This window comes from Notechis scutatus, chromosome 3 (assembly GCF_049901735.1).
Source record: "Notechis scutatus isolate UNSWTSFEM ecotype Mainland chromosome 3, rNotScu1.2, whole genome shotgun sequence".
NCBI lineage: Eukaryota > Metazoa > Chordata > Lepidosauria > Squamata > Elapidae > Notechis > Notechis scutatus.
In genome coordinates this window covers 58,453,294-58,471,713 of record NC_142011.1, presented here as the reverse complement: position 1 = coordinate 58,471,713, position 18,420 = coordinate 58,453,294, and the positions used below count along the sequence as shown (strand labels likewise).

General features: G+C 36.5%; 1 protein-coding gene across 3 annotated transcripts in view; it reads left to right on the top strand.

Annotated features, from left to right (window-relative positions):
- The first annotated feature begins 1,520 nt into the window (after positions 1–1,520).
- Positions 1,521–18,420, top strand: part of EIF2B3 (eukaryotic translation initiation factor 2B subunit gamma) — a 91,220-nt gene continuing 74,320 nt past the window's right edge. The window contains exons 1-3 of one of the 3 annotated variants that reach the window (XM_087960180.1): positions 1,521–1,615; positions 2,544–2,699; positions 6,867–7,006. In XM_087960180.1, the coding sequence (XP_087816306.1) occupies positions 2,552–2,699; positions 6,867–7,006 (288 nt within the window). In that variant the 5' untranslated portion in view covers positions 1,521–1,615; positions 2,544–2,551. Of the gene's footprint in view, positions 1,616–1,725; positions 2,009–2,543; positions 2,700–6,866; positions 7,007–18,420 lie in introns of those variants that run through there. The other 2 variants (XM_026665772.2, XM_026665773.2) reach the window with 2 other exon arrangements.

Here is an 18,420-nt window from a genome sequence, read left to right as displayed (position 1 = left end):
ATGATGCTGACTTCCATCTCATTTTCAGTCCATGAATGAGAGATAGCTTATTCTTTGCTAGATATCATTCCCTTATTCTGACCCAGTCCTAGGCCAGCCTCAAAGTACGGTACATCAAATTCATTAGGATCTGTCACGCATTACCTTGGGCAGCAGAGAGGTGACTAGCCTGACTTGAAACAGGTAACACTGTTAATCCACTGGGGATAACCCACTTCAAGCAGCAAGAGTTTCCTGCAAGGTAGGTCAGCGCCTCAACTCAATGGGGGGGGGGGACACCCACCGTGTGCACTCTGCAACAAAATATCAGCCCAAATCAAACAATATTTAAATGTAAACTTTTGCAATACCATACTATGGTATGTCTGTCATCTGACATACAATAGTCAGTTGGCCAGTCCATCTGCACCTCTATAATTGTCTGGTTTGGTTCTGCAACCCAACAGGACAGACACAGACTTCAGATGATAATTAGGACTGCAGAAAAAACAATACCAACCTGCCTTCAATCGAGGACCTATACACTGCACAAGTCAAAAAGAGGCTGTGAAAATATTTACAGACCCCTCACATCCCAGGCATCAGCTGTTTCAACTCCTACCCTCAAAATGATGCTATAGAGCACTGCATATCAGAACAACTAGATACAAGAACAGTTTTTCCCGAACACCATCATTCTGGTAAACAAATAATTCCCTCAACACTCACTATCCAACTATTTACAAAGTCTGCACTACTATTGCCATTAATCTTCTCATCACTCCTTGTCACCCATCCCCCCCCTCTTGTGACTGTATGACTGTAACTTTGTCGCTTGTATCCTTACGACTTATATTGACTGTTTCCTAGTATGATTTGATTGCTTATTGTACCCAGATGTGGTATTCAGCAGGTTCTGACCAGTTCTGGAGAACTGCTAGTGGAAATTTTGAGTAGTTTGGAGAACTGGCAAATACCACCTCTGACTGGCTCCACCCCCATCTATTCTCTGCCTCCTGAGTCCCAGCTGATCGCTTGGGTCTTCTTTTGTTGCCCTGCACAGGAGAACGGAGCTGGAAAACAGGTTAGTGGGGTGGGGAGGGAATGGGGATTTTACAGTATCCTTCCCTTGCCACGCCCACCTAGCCACACCACACCCATCAAGCCATGCCCACAGAACTAGTAGTAAAAAAAATTGAATACCACCACTGATTGTATCCTATGAATATTATTAAGTGTTGCACCTTATGATTCTTGACTCTTGATGAATGTATCTTTTCTTTTATGTACACTAAGAGCATTTGCACCAAGAAAAATTCCTTGTGTTTACAATCACACTTGGCCAATAAAGAATTCTATTCTATTCTATTCTATTCTATTCTATTCTATTCTATTCTATTCTATTCTATGTAAATCTTACGATGCATTAATTTTCTCAATGCCTATCACCATTTTTTGTTTCTTAAACTCAAAAGCACCCTACTCGTTGACGTAATACTTGGGAAATGATAGGATATGTTTTCACCCTGAACTTCTGCCCTTCAAGAAAAAAAAAAAGGAAATAAAGCAACCTATTTCTCGCTCCCCTTTTTTCTCAGCGCTCTTCCAAAAGGAGATCGATATCTCTGAACTCTTGGTAAGGCTCCTGTTCTCCGGAAATCGATAGCTCGGTATTCCCCTTCTCTTGATTATTTTCCCCTACCAGTGACAAGTAGATCGGTTATTCGGTGCTCTTCGTCAGGGCTGTTCATCGATTCGCTCCGCGTATAAACACGGCACGGTGGAGCGTGTGCACGTTTTGTTAGTGGCGCAGACGTGGAAGTGCACCGGAGGGGAAGCGAAGCTCTTATCCTTGGTTCCCACTTGTCACGGTGAAACCAAGCAGCCTTTAGGCTTCAGGTGCCAAAGCGCTTGGTGGGACGTTGGGAAGAGAAGCCGATCCTTTTCCCGCGTAGCCTGCCAGTTATTATTTATTTTCGTGGCGATAGGAAGGTAAAGAAGGGCATCATTAACTTCGCATGCTTATTAGGTATAAAATTGATGTCTAAAAGTATAAAAGTTTTTTGATACTGGGTGGGGGGTTTCCATTCATATGGAGCATATTTTGTCTACTTGCCTGGCAGTGCTAAGGCTTAAGACCACAGCAGATTGGTCTAGATTTTAGAATAAAAATTGAAAGAAAAACGATGTAATAAAATCTATGAGCAAGAGAAGAATATATCTTCGCAGCTCAAAGTGACCAGGTCTTCAGCTGCTTTAACTCAGAAAACAAAGATTTAACATAAGAATGGGAAAAGTACTATAATCTTTCAGAGGCTGACCTACCATTTGCCAACATTGGCTACACTGGCTAGGGTTGTAATACAGCAACAGGTTGTTGTAGTTATCTAACACAAGGGAGATGCTTAAATGGAAAAACAGAAGGCTAAGGATGCTGGTTTCTGAGGATTGTTAAAGTCTTACTATGTACTATGGGAAGTTACTAGTTCTGCACTTCTTCCTCCTGCTTATTGGTTATTGTCTGCTTATTGGTTGAATTTTTTGATTACTTCATTTTTTTTCAGATTTAGGTATGGAATTTCAAGCTGTGGTGATGGCTGTAGGCGGTGGATCCCGCATGATGGATCTGACCTCAAATATCCCTAAAGCTCTTCTTCCTATTGGTAATAAACCCTTGATATGGTATCCACTCAACCTATTGGAACAAGTTGGTTTTGAAGGTAAGCAGCCTTGAATATGGTCATTTGCTCTGTGGAGAAATGACATAACAAAAAATCAAGGACACTATAGGGGAATGAACTTGTCAATAAAGTCAAGGTATGTGGCACCATAGCTGGAAGTCCAGTTAATTCAGAATGTTGCATTTGACTTCTAGACTGACTTAGAAAGAGGTTATATGATTGAGATCATATACAAGCGCTCTACATAAACAATGCACACATTGAAATTTTTCTTATCTTTTTTTCTTCTGGGAATTTGATAGGAATATTAACAAAATAAGGGGGCACGATGGCTCAACAGTTAAAGCTGGAAAGCTGACAACCCGTGTTCAAGACTCAAGCGCTACACAATGGGGTGACCTTCTGTTTCTGCCCCAGTTCCTGTCCACCTAGCCCTTTGAAAGCATGCAAATGCAAATAAATTAATAGGTACGACTGGTGGGAAGATAACAGCATTCTGTGTGCCTTTGTTGTATAGCAATGTTGGCCACATGACTATGGAAAGTGTTTTCAGACAACTCAGGCTCCCTTGGCCAAGAAACAGAGAAAATCCATAGAGTTGGACATGATTGGACAGGGAAACCTTTACCCTTTTTATCAACAAAATAGGATCAGTTCAGTGTAGTGGTTAAAGCATCCGGCTATGAAACTGGCATGAGTTCTAGTCTAGCTCATAGAACATTAAAGTAGTTTTGGAAGCTTCCAAGAAGCAAATTGTGTGTGTGGATGAGATAGAGAGATTGCATTAATGCCATATTTATATTTAAAGGCAGTGTAAATCACTCTTTCCTTCCAAAGGCTTTATATGAGAATAATATGCAACCTGTAGAGTCACAATTTAGAAGATTTTACTGTTTTTTCTCCAAGCACTTCACTCGTTAATATATTTTTCCATTCAGAATTTTCATTACTATATACGTGATAGTAAGTTATTTTAAACATTTCCTTTCCATATAATAAGTTTGAATTAGCTGATATGGTTTATAATAAAGTATTTCAGATTTCAAAGCAAAATGGATTCTTGGGAGAATGCACAAATGTGTGTAATTTTGTAAAGCAGCTTGCTTTTTCCTGGAATTGTACAGAAAAATTGTACAATCACAGAAAAAAGCAGATCATATAATTGTATACTTAGGCTTGACTATAATATAGTTAATTCTACATTTTAGTCTACCTCTCCAATTCTGTTATGCTGGTCAATTTTTTAACAATTCTTCGCTTAATCCAATGTATGAGACCATCATATCACCTATGTTCATAACTAGTTTGTGATGAATTATATCTACCATCTACACTTACAGTCTTCTAAGAAAAGGTCTGAACTGAAGAAGTTTTAATATAAATTATTTTAATATTAAATGTATTCTCAAGTTTTCAGGCAATTTTAAAACTAGAACAGAGAATGAGCCGTGTCATCAATTGTTTAATGGATGATTTTGTCCTTGCAACAGTAAATAATACACCAATGGCAGATCGCAGAAAGCGGTCCATTCTTGAAAATAGTTAATTCCAAAGCAGATATATCAAGAAATGCTTAATATGTTAAGAAATACTTAATATGTTTATTTCTTGTCTATTCTATATAGAAATTAATCTAGTTGCATAATCCATGAAACAAAACTTTATGAGGCATGATTATTGACCATTTCTAATATTGGTGTTTAGTATGTAGTTTCATTGGAGAAAGGATAAAGAGAGAAATAGTAAATGATTTCTGGCACAGAGACTAGAATAAAAAATTACAAAGGCCTTCAGCTGCTAAAAGATCCTGTTTTCTTTTGAGTTAACCCATTCTACTTTTCCCATTCCCATTCCATTTCTTTCAAAGGAAACCAGAGCAATATTTTAGGCTAATTTCCAGAACACATTAGAGTGCTATGAAAATGTAGTTTAATTTGCAATACTAGCACACTGCCTTTTAGTCTGCCTGTTCTTTGTTTAACAAATGGCTAATCTCAAATAATTTCCTTCTGCTTTTCTTCCCAGGGTCACGAGTTTAGGATATTTGGCAACTGGCAAAACGTAGTTAAGTAGATGCGAGATTTTGCTTATACATATAATGCATTTCCTAGAAATTTCCTTTCTGTTAGTTATAAAACTTGTTTTCCTAAGCATTGCTTAGGTCAGATTTCTACCTTCAATAATGCTCAAGTGGCTAAACAAAATATTTCAATCTTCAACACACCAGATTCCAGCCACAACAATTTTTATGAAATTATTTCTTTGAGGTAACTTCAAAACAGAAAAAAAATGCAGAAGAATTTTTCTATTTGGTCTTATATGGATTGGAAGAGAAAACTGAGTTAATGAGAAACCACTTGCAAAACTGTACAACCCAATCCCATTTCAAAATAAAATTCTTTTAATAAAAAATGAGTTATTTCCAAAGAGGTCTATACTGTTTGAACAGAAGTTTCCCTCTTACTGCCCAAGAGAAATAGACATTAGCTCAAACTTAAAATATTACTGGCAATACATTCCATACTCAGTGAAGTGATTCTAGGCTTAAAACAACCTAATTCTGAGATATTTCCATTATGAATGGATTTTCCTAGCTGTTCCCTTGTTGATCCAAAACTCCTTTTGGATTTAATTCCAATGCAGATTAGATGTTTTGATTAATCCTATACACCATGATTAATGGCAGAGGCTGTGGGAGTTCAAAACATTTGGAGATTACTATGCCAGTCTTTGTTCTAGATCATTCATTATAAATTTAAACAGTGGTGGTCTCAGTGCAATTCCCTGGATGTCCTATTGTTTAGTTTCAGCTATTGTGAAAGTTGGCCATTTATTCATATTTCAAGGTCTCTGCTCATCAAACAATTACATTATTACAAATGAATAAAGAAACTTTTACTCTACTGTTAGTTTATTCAGAAAAAATGGTGAGAGATCTATCAAATGTATTTTGAGAATCCAAATAAACAGTGCATATGAATTTACTACTATCCACATCCACATTGGGACTCTCTAAAACAGTGTTTCTCAATTTGGCAAATTTAAGACATGTGGACGGACTTCAGTTCTCCCCTCTCCCCAAATATACCAGGACTAAATGTTATCCTGAAAAGTCTGTGCTTTCTTAAACCTTTAAAAAGTTCATATTGCACTGGCTCTCTTTCTCTTTTTCTCTCCCTCCCCTTCTCTCCAAGATCATCTTATCTGCATTTGCTGATTTTAGGAATATGAAATTTTACATGTGAGACTTTTTTTTAAGAACTCTTAGATTAAAACCAATTAAATCAGATGAAAAAGTATTTTAAACTCTTCTGAATGTTACATGGAAGGCTCATATGTGCTTTTTCAAGAGCCTGATTTAATGGAATTTGAAGTCAGAAGACAAAAATCCATCTAGACCAGAGGTGTCAATCTGGTGGCCCGTGGGCTGGATGCGTCATACGCAGGCTATGCCCAGCCCATGACATCACAAAACGTCACGTGACGGCAATGTGACATGGCGAGTTTGACACCCGTGATCTAGACAGTCTCCTAAAATAAAGGACAAGCTGGTTGCAACCAAAAAAGCTTTGGTGAGGTACTTACATTTATGTTATTTGCATAAATGTATATCAATTGTGTAATTAAATTATACTACATTACACAATGACATTACACAAATGATGTAAATTAGTATGAATTACATGTTTTTAGATTTAATAGACATTTAACATTAATAGAGGCTTCCCCCCTCCCAACTTTTCCATTATTCAAGTTGTATTTCCATATCTTTATTAATGTCTAGCTTTGTGTTAAATACATAGAATATAATAGTGACAGAAATGCCAGTTTAATAATTTTAGTTAATAATCTTAACTAATAATCTTATATTTTGCTTTGGAGTTCTATCTTACAAAAACAAAATTACATTCATTAAAATAGCATAAAATATTGTTCTGCAGAAATAATGCAATTTTGATCAGTAAATTATTTTGGCATATAATGAGAATTCTGAAATCTTGAAGAAGTTGATGAAATTATTTGTAATTTGTAAGGACTTTGAAAGTTTTATGGCTTTAAAAGAATGTAAACTATTTAAACTTTGCATTTAAACTTCACATTTACATTTAAAAGTTACATCATTCTAAACTATCTAAAATTAAATGATCCATTCTGAAGAATTTAAACTATTTCATAGATCTATTTACTTTTCTTTCTTTTCTGCAGAAGTCATTGTGGTTACAACGAAAGATGTTCAGAAAGTGCTAAACTTGGAGACAAAACTGAAGCTGGATATTGTATGTATTGCTGATGATGCGGATATGGGAACTGCAGACTCATTACGGCATATTCATGAGAAAATAAAGGTAATACTAAGTATTTAAAATCATTTTATCATAATATGAGTAATGTGTATGTGTAAAATATAGAAATAATTTAACAGATCTGTATTCATTAAGGAAATTGAGCAAACTTTTAAAATTCCTAAATACTTCAGGCATAATTGTGTTAAAGAAATACACGTACACAAATATTGTTGATAAATTTCTACTGTTCTTTCCACTGGCTGCTTCAAATTGATCTTATTCAGACTATACGTATATATAGTGCTATTACATATTTATTTATTTATTTATTTATTTATTTATTTTCTTTCTATGGTGCCCATCTCCCCTACAAGGTGATTCTGGGCAGCTAAGATAAATCATCATCTTAGGAGTTGTTTAGATTTTACAAAGCATGTATATGTTTCTGAACTCTTATTCGCTGCTGTGTCCAATTCAGTTTTAGGGACAAGATTAACAAATTAAGCCAACCAATGAACAATAATGTAATATCTTTACCATATTACATATCTTTGAGAAAATATGAGAGAGAAATCCATTTGCTAAATAATGTTTAAAAATGGATTCATATCTCTATTTATATTAGCTAATTTTAATACAAAGTATATTCTCTACTTTAAGTTATTTCTAAAAATAATAAAAGCAGGATACAAATAAATAAATAAATATAAATTTATTTATATCACTATGGATCATAGACTTTCTCTAAGAGATCTAGCTTATTTCTACATTCAGTGAGATCTGACTCTTAATGTTGAACTGAAACACAGGAACAAAAACAACTAACTTCCTATATATTCTAAGTATGATCCAATTTTTCTTTATCCAATGTGTTAGTGAAACAATATTGTGTTTACAGATATACTAAAGTGCAAGTAAATCAAATTTCATTAGAATATTTCAAGCCAAGGTTGTTGGTTTTTCATGTTTCTTATGATTACATGTTTTTAATGTTAATATTCAGTATTTTCTGAGGTACCTTGATCCAATATAAATTATTTGGATGCTGAATTAAAATTTTAATTCAATCACTTCTTAATATAAAATTAAGTTTAACTATATTGATATGCTTTATCAAAGCATATCAGTAATTTAAATAATTTGAAATCCACATCACTTAATATCAAAAGGCAATGAAATAAAAACGGAGAAAGTGATAATCTTAGGTCATGAAGTAAACCTGTTGTTGTATGAGATACACTAGCAATAAATTTTTAGTCTGAGCTGTGTATCCACATTTGGTATGGAGCAATTGAATCTTATCACCACTGCTACTGTGTTTTATAAAACCAACATGATGCTATTTGACTGGAGTTCTTGAGCAAGGGGGGAAATGTCTTCTGTTTTGGTGGCTTTGCATCCAGCTCATTGCAATATTTTGTTTCCTGGCAGAAAGCAATGTGTGAATTTGGGCAATATTTCGTCTGTTTCCTGAGGTTTGGCAGCAAGATCTGTAGACTCAGGTTATGCGGCATGGCATAGCTGCTTCCCATGCTATTATTACTTCTCTTGGGAATAGAAGCAATTTTGGCACGAGAAGGAAGCCCACCGTCAGCACTTCCTACATACTTTCACTTCTTTATAAAATTACAAGGAAAAGCCCTGTGCAATTAAGACTAATGATGGGAAGTGCTCTTGCTCTATTCAGTATGAGCCAGAGACATACAGAACCACAGATATAGCCCAAAACTGCCTTGGTAAGAAGACTAACCATTTTTGCTGGCAAGTGCATAGATAATGTTATGTTGGTTTGGAATATGAAGATGAAAGCTGACACATTGTTTTGCCTCTCCTGTAAAAATCTTCTCCAATTTATGTCAGTAACTATATTCCAACCAGCTATTAAAATATAGTATTCCAGCAGTATAACAGAGTGGAAAAATGTACATTTTCCTGAACTAATAAATGTTTACTTATTTTAATGGAACCCCTGACTAAACCGTACAGTTAAATACTATTGTTAGTAGGACTTTGACTATGAAGTAATGATAGGTGGTCTGCCTAGTGTTTCCTAAGTCTTTCAGAATAAAAGTTACAAAAATGTACCCATGATCTTTCCATAAACAATGAAGAAAGCAGTAATTTCTTGGAAGAGCTAAGCAATCCAGATTTGCATGCTGGGTACATCTTTTGGAGCCATATTGTGGAAAGTGTGATGTCACAGCAGTGGTCTGTATGCTGCTGAGGGTCAGTGATCCATGTAGTTTTGGACAGACAAGTTTAGCGCTTCACTTCCTCTGCTGAAAAACCTTCTTTCCAAATACATGACATAAGAAAGCTCACTGTAATGGCTGGGAGGTGAAATCTGTGCTTCTGGTACAGTTGAGATGAGTTTGGTGACCATGGAAAAAAATCATAACTTGTAACAGAGATGTTTTTGGACTGTTGGTGGATTTAAAAACAACTGTGAAAAATGTGCATAGAGAAAAATGGGATGTTTTATTCCTTTGCTTATGAGTTAATTTTGAAATAAATAAATAGAGCTTTTCATTTCTTAAAGCAGTTTACCAGACTTCTTTTACTGAGGCTTAACCAAGGTTCTCTAAAGCACTGTGTATATTTCTAAAATAAAAATAACAAGTGCTTTGCCTCACTCACCTCTCAACAACACTACAGATTCTTCTGTACGACAAAAATAATAATAATTCAAGAGGTTGACAATGGAATAAATAAGAGAAAATCACAGGAGTTTTGGTAAGATCTTTGTCTCATAGTGGAATCTATGTGAAAATCCTTAGGTCACAATGCACAATCCAGAATTAGAATTAGAATTAGAAGAACTTTATTGTCATTGTACAAGTACAATGAAACTGGATGTACCCCAGCAACCGTTCGCAATACAATAAAACCAAAGCACTTAAAAATGAAGATAAGAAAAATAGAGTACCCACGTCTCCATTTGCAATTTGAGAGTACAATATCTACGAATATACACAAAATATACATCCAACACTGACTGTAACGCTTAGCCGAGTATAAGACACAAGAGATAGATTGTACTGTAATATGTTATTATACATCTGAATGGGGTATTGAGATTTCACATCTTTTCACATCTTAATAAGGTAGTGACTTCATGTTTATTTGCGGTTCGGATGGCCCAGGGAAAGAAACTATTTGTTAGTCTAGTGGTGTGGGATATTATTGACCTAAAACGCCCGTCCAGAGGGCAGCAGGTCAAAAAGATAATTGCCAGGGTGTGAGGGGTCTTCTATAATGGCCTTGATTCTGCTTTGGCAGCGCGACCTGACTAAGTCTTCCAGGGAGGGCAGAGGGCAACCAATGATCTTTTGAGCTGTGTTTATCACTCTCTGTACACTTTTCCTGTCCTCAACTGTAGAGCCTGCATACCACACACCCAGACAATATGTCAGAGTGCTCTCCACAGAGGCTTTATAGAAAGCCAGCAACAGCTTCTTATCCAGATTGTTCTTCCTGAGAACCCGCAGGAAGTGCAGCCGCTGCTGAGCCTTCTTCACTATAGTCTTAGTATTAGGGGACCAGGAGATATCAGCTGAAATATGGATGCCAAGGAATCTGATCGTAGGAACAGTTTCCACTCATTCTCTATTGATGATGAGTGGGGCGTGGTCCTGTCCATGTTTCCTGAAGTCCATAATCGTTTTTTTGGTTTTATGGACATTCAGTGACAGATTGTTCTGTGAACACCAGATAGACAGGTTCTCTACTTCTGCCCTATATGCCGTCTCATCCTCTCCGGAGATGAGACCAATCATGGTTGTGTCATTCGCAAACTTTATGATGGTGTTTGTTGCGTGGCTTGGTGAGCAGTTAAAGGTGTACAAGGCATATAGCAGGGGGCTCAAGACACAACCCTGGGGGGAACCAGTACTGAGTGTAATAGTGGAAGAAAGGTGGGGGCCAAGTCTAATGTGGTCTGTTCGTCAAAAAGTTCTTAATCCAGGAGCACGTGGGGGTGGGGACCTGCAGATTATACAGTTTGGTTACTAGTATATCTGGGATGATAGTGTTAAACGCAGAGCTGTAGTCCACAAAGAGCACCCTCACATAGCTCTGTTTGTTCTCCAGATGACTCAGCGCTCTATGAAGTGTGATGGCCACAGCATCCTCTGTAGATCGCTTTGCTCAATAAGCAAACTGATGTTGATCAAAGGAGGGCGGGAGGCAGTCTCTGATGTGCTGTGAAACTAGTCGCTCAAAACCTTCATAATGGAGCTTGTTAACGCTATGGGCCTATAGTCATTGAGAGTGTTTATATTTTTTTGGGAACGGGGATGATGGTTGCAGCCTTCAGGCATTGTGGGATGGTGGCATGTGTTAAAGATAGATTGAACAGGTCTGTATTTCCGCCAGCTGGTCAGCACGTGCTTTAACTACTGCACCAGGAATGCCATCAGACCCAGCAGCTTTCCTGGGATTTACTGCTCTCAGTGTTTTTCTCACCTCATGCACCTGAAGAGAAAGAGGTGCAGCATTGTGGTCCTCATGAGGCAGTATGTCCAGGTTCTTGGTGGCCTCAAAGCGTGGGAAAAAGCTGTTTAGCTCCTTTGCCAGAGTGCTACTGCTCTCGCTGTTTGTTGGGCCCTGGCCTTTATAGTTGGTCAGGGCCTGTATTCCCCTCCACATCTGCCGTGGATCACTGTCAGTAAAGTGGCCTTTGACCTTCCACCTATACATCTCCTTAGCATGTTTGATGCCCCTTCTCAGCTCAGCTCTGGCAGTGCTGTACTGTGAGGTGTCACCTGCTCTGAAAGCCAGATCACGGGCCCTGATCAGAGTCTGGACTTCGCTGGTCATCCAGGGTTTCCTGTTTGGGAAGGTCCGTATGCGTTTGTCCACAGTGACATTTTCTACACAGGTCTTCATGTAGAAAAGCACAGTCTCTGTGTATAACTCGAAGTCCTGTTGTTTGAAGATGCTCCAATCTGTGTGGGCAAAATAGTCCTGAAGCTGGGAGAGGGCATTTTCAGGCAAGCATCTAATAGTTTAACTGCTAGGTTTTGTTCTCTTCCTAAGGGGAGTGTAGGCTGGTAGTAAAAGCAGGGTGAGATGGTCTGATTATCCTAAGTGGGGAAGAGGTTTTGCTCGATAAACATGCTTAATATTTGAATACACATGATCAAGTGTGTTTTTTCCCCTGGTTGGGCACTTAACAAGTTGGTACAGTTTGGGGAACATAGTTTTTAGGCATGCTCTGTTGAAATCCCCAGCAATGATGTGAACGCCCTCAGGATGAGCTCTCTGTTGCGTGGTAATTATGTCTTGAGGGTGACTAAGCGCCATGCTAACATTAGCATCTGGAGGTAAATATACAGCAGTGATGGTAACTAATGTTAGCTCCCGTGGCAGATAAAACTGGTGAGCAATGGCTGTGTGTTATTTTGCTGTTTGTGCACCAGTCTTTACGTACATAAATAATTAGGCCCCCTCCCCTTCTCTTACCGGAGGCTATATTGTGATCTTGACGGTGCAAGGTCCGGTCCGCTAGCTCCACTGTAGCATCAGGGATTTACGGGTGCAGCCAGGATTCTGTGACGATTAGCAGACAGCACTCACGAATTGTGTGATTGTGGGAGATCTGCAGCTGTAGTTCATCCACTTTATTTATGAGGGATCTGGCGTTTGTGAGGAACATAGATGGTAATGGGGGTTTCTGTGGTCTCTTCCTCAATTGAGTTAGTAGGCCCGCTCTGCAACTCCCCCCCCCCCAAATTATTATTTTGCTCATCTTAGACATGAATTCATTTTGAAGTTCTCTTGTAAACCTGGATCCTATTATGAAAAACGAATGGTTACAGAGAGGACCGCTGTAGGGAATATCAAAATCAAGTTCAATTAAGGTTATGGTAATCCAGTTTTCTTGCATAAACATTTTTCCTCTATGGACTAGTCAAAGCAATAAATATATTTCCAGCACATATGTGGTAGGGAAGTTGCTCGTCTTGCCGAAGGTCACTATGTGTATTTGCTGTTCCTTTACTTTAGTTCTGGAAGAGGATGGAAAAACATGTGGAGCAGCTAACTCATCTATAAGGCCCATCTTATAAAATAATGCAATGTGCCCCATCAAAACTTGGAATGAAATGTCTTATAATTTCTAAACACTAATGATGCTTCTTCAAAACAGAATTAATCTGTTCACTACTGTAATTAGAAAAGTTATCTGTGGAGATTCTCAATCATCCAGGTCATGATTGTCCGAAAGGCAACTAGACTTTCTTGGTTGTTTTTTTTCTTTGAAGATGTTACGCTTCTCATACAAGAATCTGAACTGAAGAAGCTTCTTGAATGAGAAACAAAATGTTTTCAAAGGAAAAAAAAAACAAAGTCCAGTTGCCTTTTGGAAAAAGCACCTTTGGAAGCACTTTTGCATCTGTTGTAGAAAGGAAGGATTGCCTCTCTTGTGGGTGTGTTCTCAAAAGTTCTCCTTAAATCTTAGAATTGAGAATTAGGTTGCTACTATTCTTTCTTTAGAATAGATATTTTATTGGTATACACCATTATGGTTTTGAAAAGAAATGGGGACTATTTTCTCTTTTAAAAGGTCATGAAAGTAGTAAAAAGTTGGCAAGATTTGGGTCTCCTAGATGGTAGGAACTGATAAAATAAGATACTTGATTGAAGTTGAGCTCCAGAAAAAAATGTGTTCTTGGCACTGATTGTTTTAAGTAATATAATAAACTGAATAAGTCTTATCAATTCATTGAGACCATATTGAAATTATTTAAATATATCAGTATCAATACATATGAAGTTGACATATTGTTGTTAAAGAAGATGGTTACATGAGAAAGCTCTTAAATTGGCTACTTCCCTCATGCTGATTCCTGCCACTCTCCTCCATATAGGCAGCTTTACTCCCTGTGCTGTAATTTAATAGTATGTAATACCTGAAATTATTTACACAGATTCTCACAGAATTTACGCAGTTACTATACTTTTGTTCTCTTCACAACATTAGAATATGTACATAGGTTTAGAGTCCCACCTGTAATCGTTTGGATCACATTAATGTTGATTAATATTGGTAGGTAACTTTGAAATATTGGCATTTTGCCTGAATGATATAGGAAAAAAAAGCTTAATTTAAATGTCTGTGGAGATTCTCAGTGATCCAGGTCATGGTTGTCCTGAAGGTACCTTTTCAAGAGGCAACTGGACTTCCTTGTTTTTCTTTGAAAACGTTTCGCTTCTCATCCAAGAAGCTTCTTCAATTCTGAAGAAGCTTCTTGGATGAGAAGGGAAACATTTTCAAAGAAAAACTAAGAATTCCAGTTGCCTCTTGAAAAAGTATCTTTGGGACTTAATTTAAATGCTTACTCATAGAAATTCTGAACATCTTTCAAAACCAATTTGGCAATTTTTCACTTTTTTTTCATCTATAATTTAATGATTAGGGGAAAGATAGTGAAGGTGTGTCCCATCCAGTTGTTGGCAAGATGAGATAAAAAGAAATAGCCATTTTTAAACTCAGACTTTTTAATTATAATCTTGAATGTTTTATTCAAATAGAAGGGAAAGAAAGAAAGAAAGAAAGAAAGAAAGAAAGAAAGAAAGAAAGAAAGAAAGAAAGAAAGAAAGAAAGAAAGAAAGAAAAAGAGAAAGAAAAAGAAAGAAAGAAAGAAAGAAAATTGTATTTTTATATAACATTTGTAAACAGTGCTATTAAGGGAGCCACTTTGGTGTGGTGGTTAAGGTATCAGGCTAGAAAATGTGAGACCATGAGTTCTAATCCTGCCACAGCCACAAAGCCAGTTATGTGACCATTTATTTATTTATTTATTTTATTTATTTATTTGATTTGCCAATTGTTTACAAGATAATAAGTATAAGTGTATACATAGTTGTGAATACATGAAATGGGTACATATAAGAAAAATAGAAGAAGAATAAGAGAAACAATAGGACAGGGACGGTAGGCACGTTGGTGCGCTTTATGCACGCCCCACAGACCTCTTAGGAAAGGGGTGAGGTCAATAGTAGACAGTCTAAGGTTAAAGTTTTTGGGGTTTGGGGAAGAAACTACAGAGTCGGGTAGAGTATTCCAGACATTGACCACTCTATTGCTGAAGTCGTATTTCCTGCAATCAAGTTTGGTGCGGTTAACTTTGAGTTTGTATCTATTGTGTGCTCTTGTGTTGTTATGGTTGAAGCTGAAGTATTCATTGACAGGTAGGACATTGCAATGTATGATTTTATATACCATGCTTAAATCAGACCGAAGACGGCGTAATTCAAGGTTTTCTAGTTCTAGAAAATGGAAAATAGAAAAACCATGGACCAGTCACTCTTTGCCAAAAGGAGGCAATGGCAATCCATTTCTGAAAAATCTTGTCAAGAAAACTACAGTGACCTGTCCAGACAATTACCAGGATTAAAAGCTGGAAGGCACATGATACTGCTAAATTCTGAAATTGGTGGTGGGCATAAAAGCTATATAGTTTTGGTTTCCTAAACCAATATATAGTCTGTTGGATTTATACAATATAGCAAAAGTTTATAGTGCAATTTAAAAACAGCGAATAAGGATAAATGAACCTACTACAACTGCAGCTGAATGTTTTATGGCTTGCTTTAACTACTATAAAACTGGAATGAATCCTACATGCTAATGTCTTGGGTGAAACTGCATATTTCAGGTGTTTAGCCTTAGGGATCTATTAACTGACTTCAGATAGTAGATACCTAGATTACATTTTCCAAAGAGATGGGGTGGATAGGACTTAATGCACTAGTAGTTGAACAATAAGAAATAACTACTGCATCAGTAGGTAAGGTTAGAAGCAAGTAATTGGGAAGAGGTTCTGCCTTGCTGGAGGTCTTCAGACAGAAGCTGGAATGTTGAGAAAAGCACAGGAGACTGTAAATGGAAAAGATGCTTGAACCTCTTATAAAAATTATAAATCAGGTGATCTTTATGCAATAAGAACTACACCCTAAAGCACCCTTGGTTTGTTACCATTTTTTTGAAAGAAATCCCATGATTTTAACGTTATGTAAAGAAATATTTCATTTGATTTGTTCTGATATCCAGCTTAATTGGATAAAGCCGCATTCTGATATTATGAAAGAAAAAAAATACTCAAGCATTAAATATGTCTGATAAAATATTCAATAAGCCTCTGTAATGTCTTCTTTGAGTTGCTCTTATCCACTTAAGAAAGTGGTTTCCTAAGAGAGCAGCTGTGGCACTGCTTAACTTAACCGCCCTGAGTCACTCTAAGAATGAGATTGCAGTATGTAAATTTGATAGATAAATAAAAATAAATTTTATAACACTAAAAATTGCTGTATGTTTAGAAAACTATTATAGTAACATATATTGTTACAAAGATCTACAGTAATATATATTATTACAAGGATCTACTGTTAGTGCAGTTTTCTGAACTGTAGGGACTATTGTGAGCTTTATTAAATTAAACTACCTGTATTTCTGTTGCAATATAACAGAATCTTATGTGGCCAGAATTTAACCCACAAACTCTGTGTAGTTATGATATGTTTATTTTCATCATATACTATTTCTTTCGTATTCAGCAATTTAACACTGCAATCCTTTAAATACCTACTCCAAAAATCCCCTACTGAGTTTAGCAAAGTGTCCTAGTTAAGTGCACATAGGGTTGCAGCACACGATTTTTAGGGATTAAAAAAAAAATGGCTTGACTACTAATTTGAAATAAGAATAACATGTCTCTTTTATGTGGTCTAGGTGATCCTAGATCATCTGTCTTCAGGGATTTTCTCTGGGATATCTAAATCAATTAATATTTTTGGCTTAAATCTTACATCAGAAAGCCTTAACTATTAATTTAGATGGGCTATATATTTCATTATTGGTTTCACAGCTATTATTTTTGCATTTGCATAAAATCAATTTTGTGTAAAATTAATTAATACTACTGTGCCCTTTTAATCAAATGGATCTGTGTGGGATAGTTTGTTTTTTTCAATCACTGGTCATAATGAGCTTTTCTTACTATATGGTTTACAAACGTACTGACCATATTTCCCCCCCTCTTTCTGCCACATCAACCATTGAAAGTAAAGGAAAATAGAAGTGTCTACTAGGGTGCTTGCCTAGTTTATTTTTCATTCAGGCATTAGTTTATTCTTTCAGGGGTTCCATACTGGAAAAAGGACGTCCATCATACAGTAAGGACTTTATTTATGAGGGTGTTGGTGTTTCAAAGGGGAGGCTGTTGAATCCCAAAAGAGCCTTTCATGGTGTACTCTCAGCATGTATCTGAGGCCACTGCTCTGCTCATCAGGAGGAGAGGCAGAAATTTGGGCTTCACTTAGCAACCGTGTGTTTCACTGGTCCCTGTGCTCTCTGACGTTTATTTACATATTGAAGAGTAAATGGGTAGAACAGATGGCAACCAGACATTTGGTGGTTCTGTTCCCTTTCGCTCCTCAGGGGTCTTGTATTCAGCCTTTGCCAGAGTTCATCCTAAAAAAAAATGAGAAGGCTGTTCGCAGTTATGAAAGCCTTGTTGGCAGTTTATGAGGGTGACAGATTAAAATAGTGTAGCTAAATAATTACAAGATTGAGTTAACAAGTCCAAAATGAAGGCTTGCCCGTGGACCTGAGGTGGCTTTCATCATTGACAAGAAGGACGTATCCTATCAGAAAAAGATCTAGTTTTTAAAAGCAACCAAACTGTAACCTCCAGGTTTTCAACAAAATGTTTTATTGTCAAAATAAGTTTGACAGATACATTTCATAGCTTTTAAGCGTTCCTTGTGTGCATAACCAATAATTATTTGAATATTTATTCAGATTATTAGTTGGTGTGGAATTTTATTTTTTCTTTGCCTCTATCAGGTTAAGTGGGATTATTTTATAATATGTGGATAAATTTTTATGTGTAATCAGTTTTTCTTAGTATTTCAGAATATTTCAATCTTTGAAAAACTGCTTTATATGCAGATGAATTGGTTTAAAAAGGGATAAATTTTGTAGTTTATTTCCTTTTCTTTTTAAGTTTTACACCTTAACCCATTGCTAGATGTGACCTAGTCTTTCTAGTTAACCCTGTAATAGTATTAAATTATTACTCAGTAGATAGTGAAACTGATACATCATTCTTTGGAGATTTTATGGTGGGTGGCGGTGGTGGAAGGGAGGAGGAGGAGGAGGAGAACAATGACTATTGTTCCAGACCAATTATTATTTTCAAAAGGAGCTATATTCATATTCTTCTATTAAAGGAATATAGGCTCAGAATTTTGCCTGAAGCTAAAGGAAGAGGAATTAAAATGACTTCTGTTTAAGGAATATTGTGAGTAGTATAGAATTTATGTAATAGTTTAAGATGAAATAAATTGTTTTTATTTTATTTATAATTACTTCACAGTATGAAAAATTAATGTTAAAGTCACCTGTCTAAAAAGTTTTGAAAGATAATCATGATGGAATTATTTTTTGTAACATCGATCATCTTTGTTAA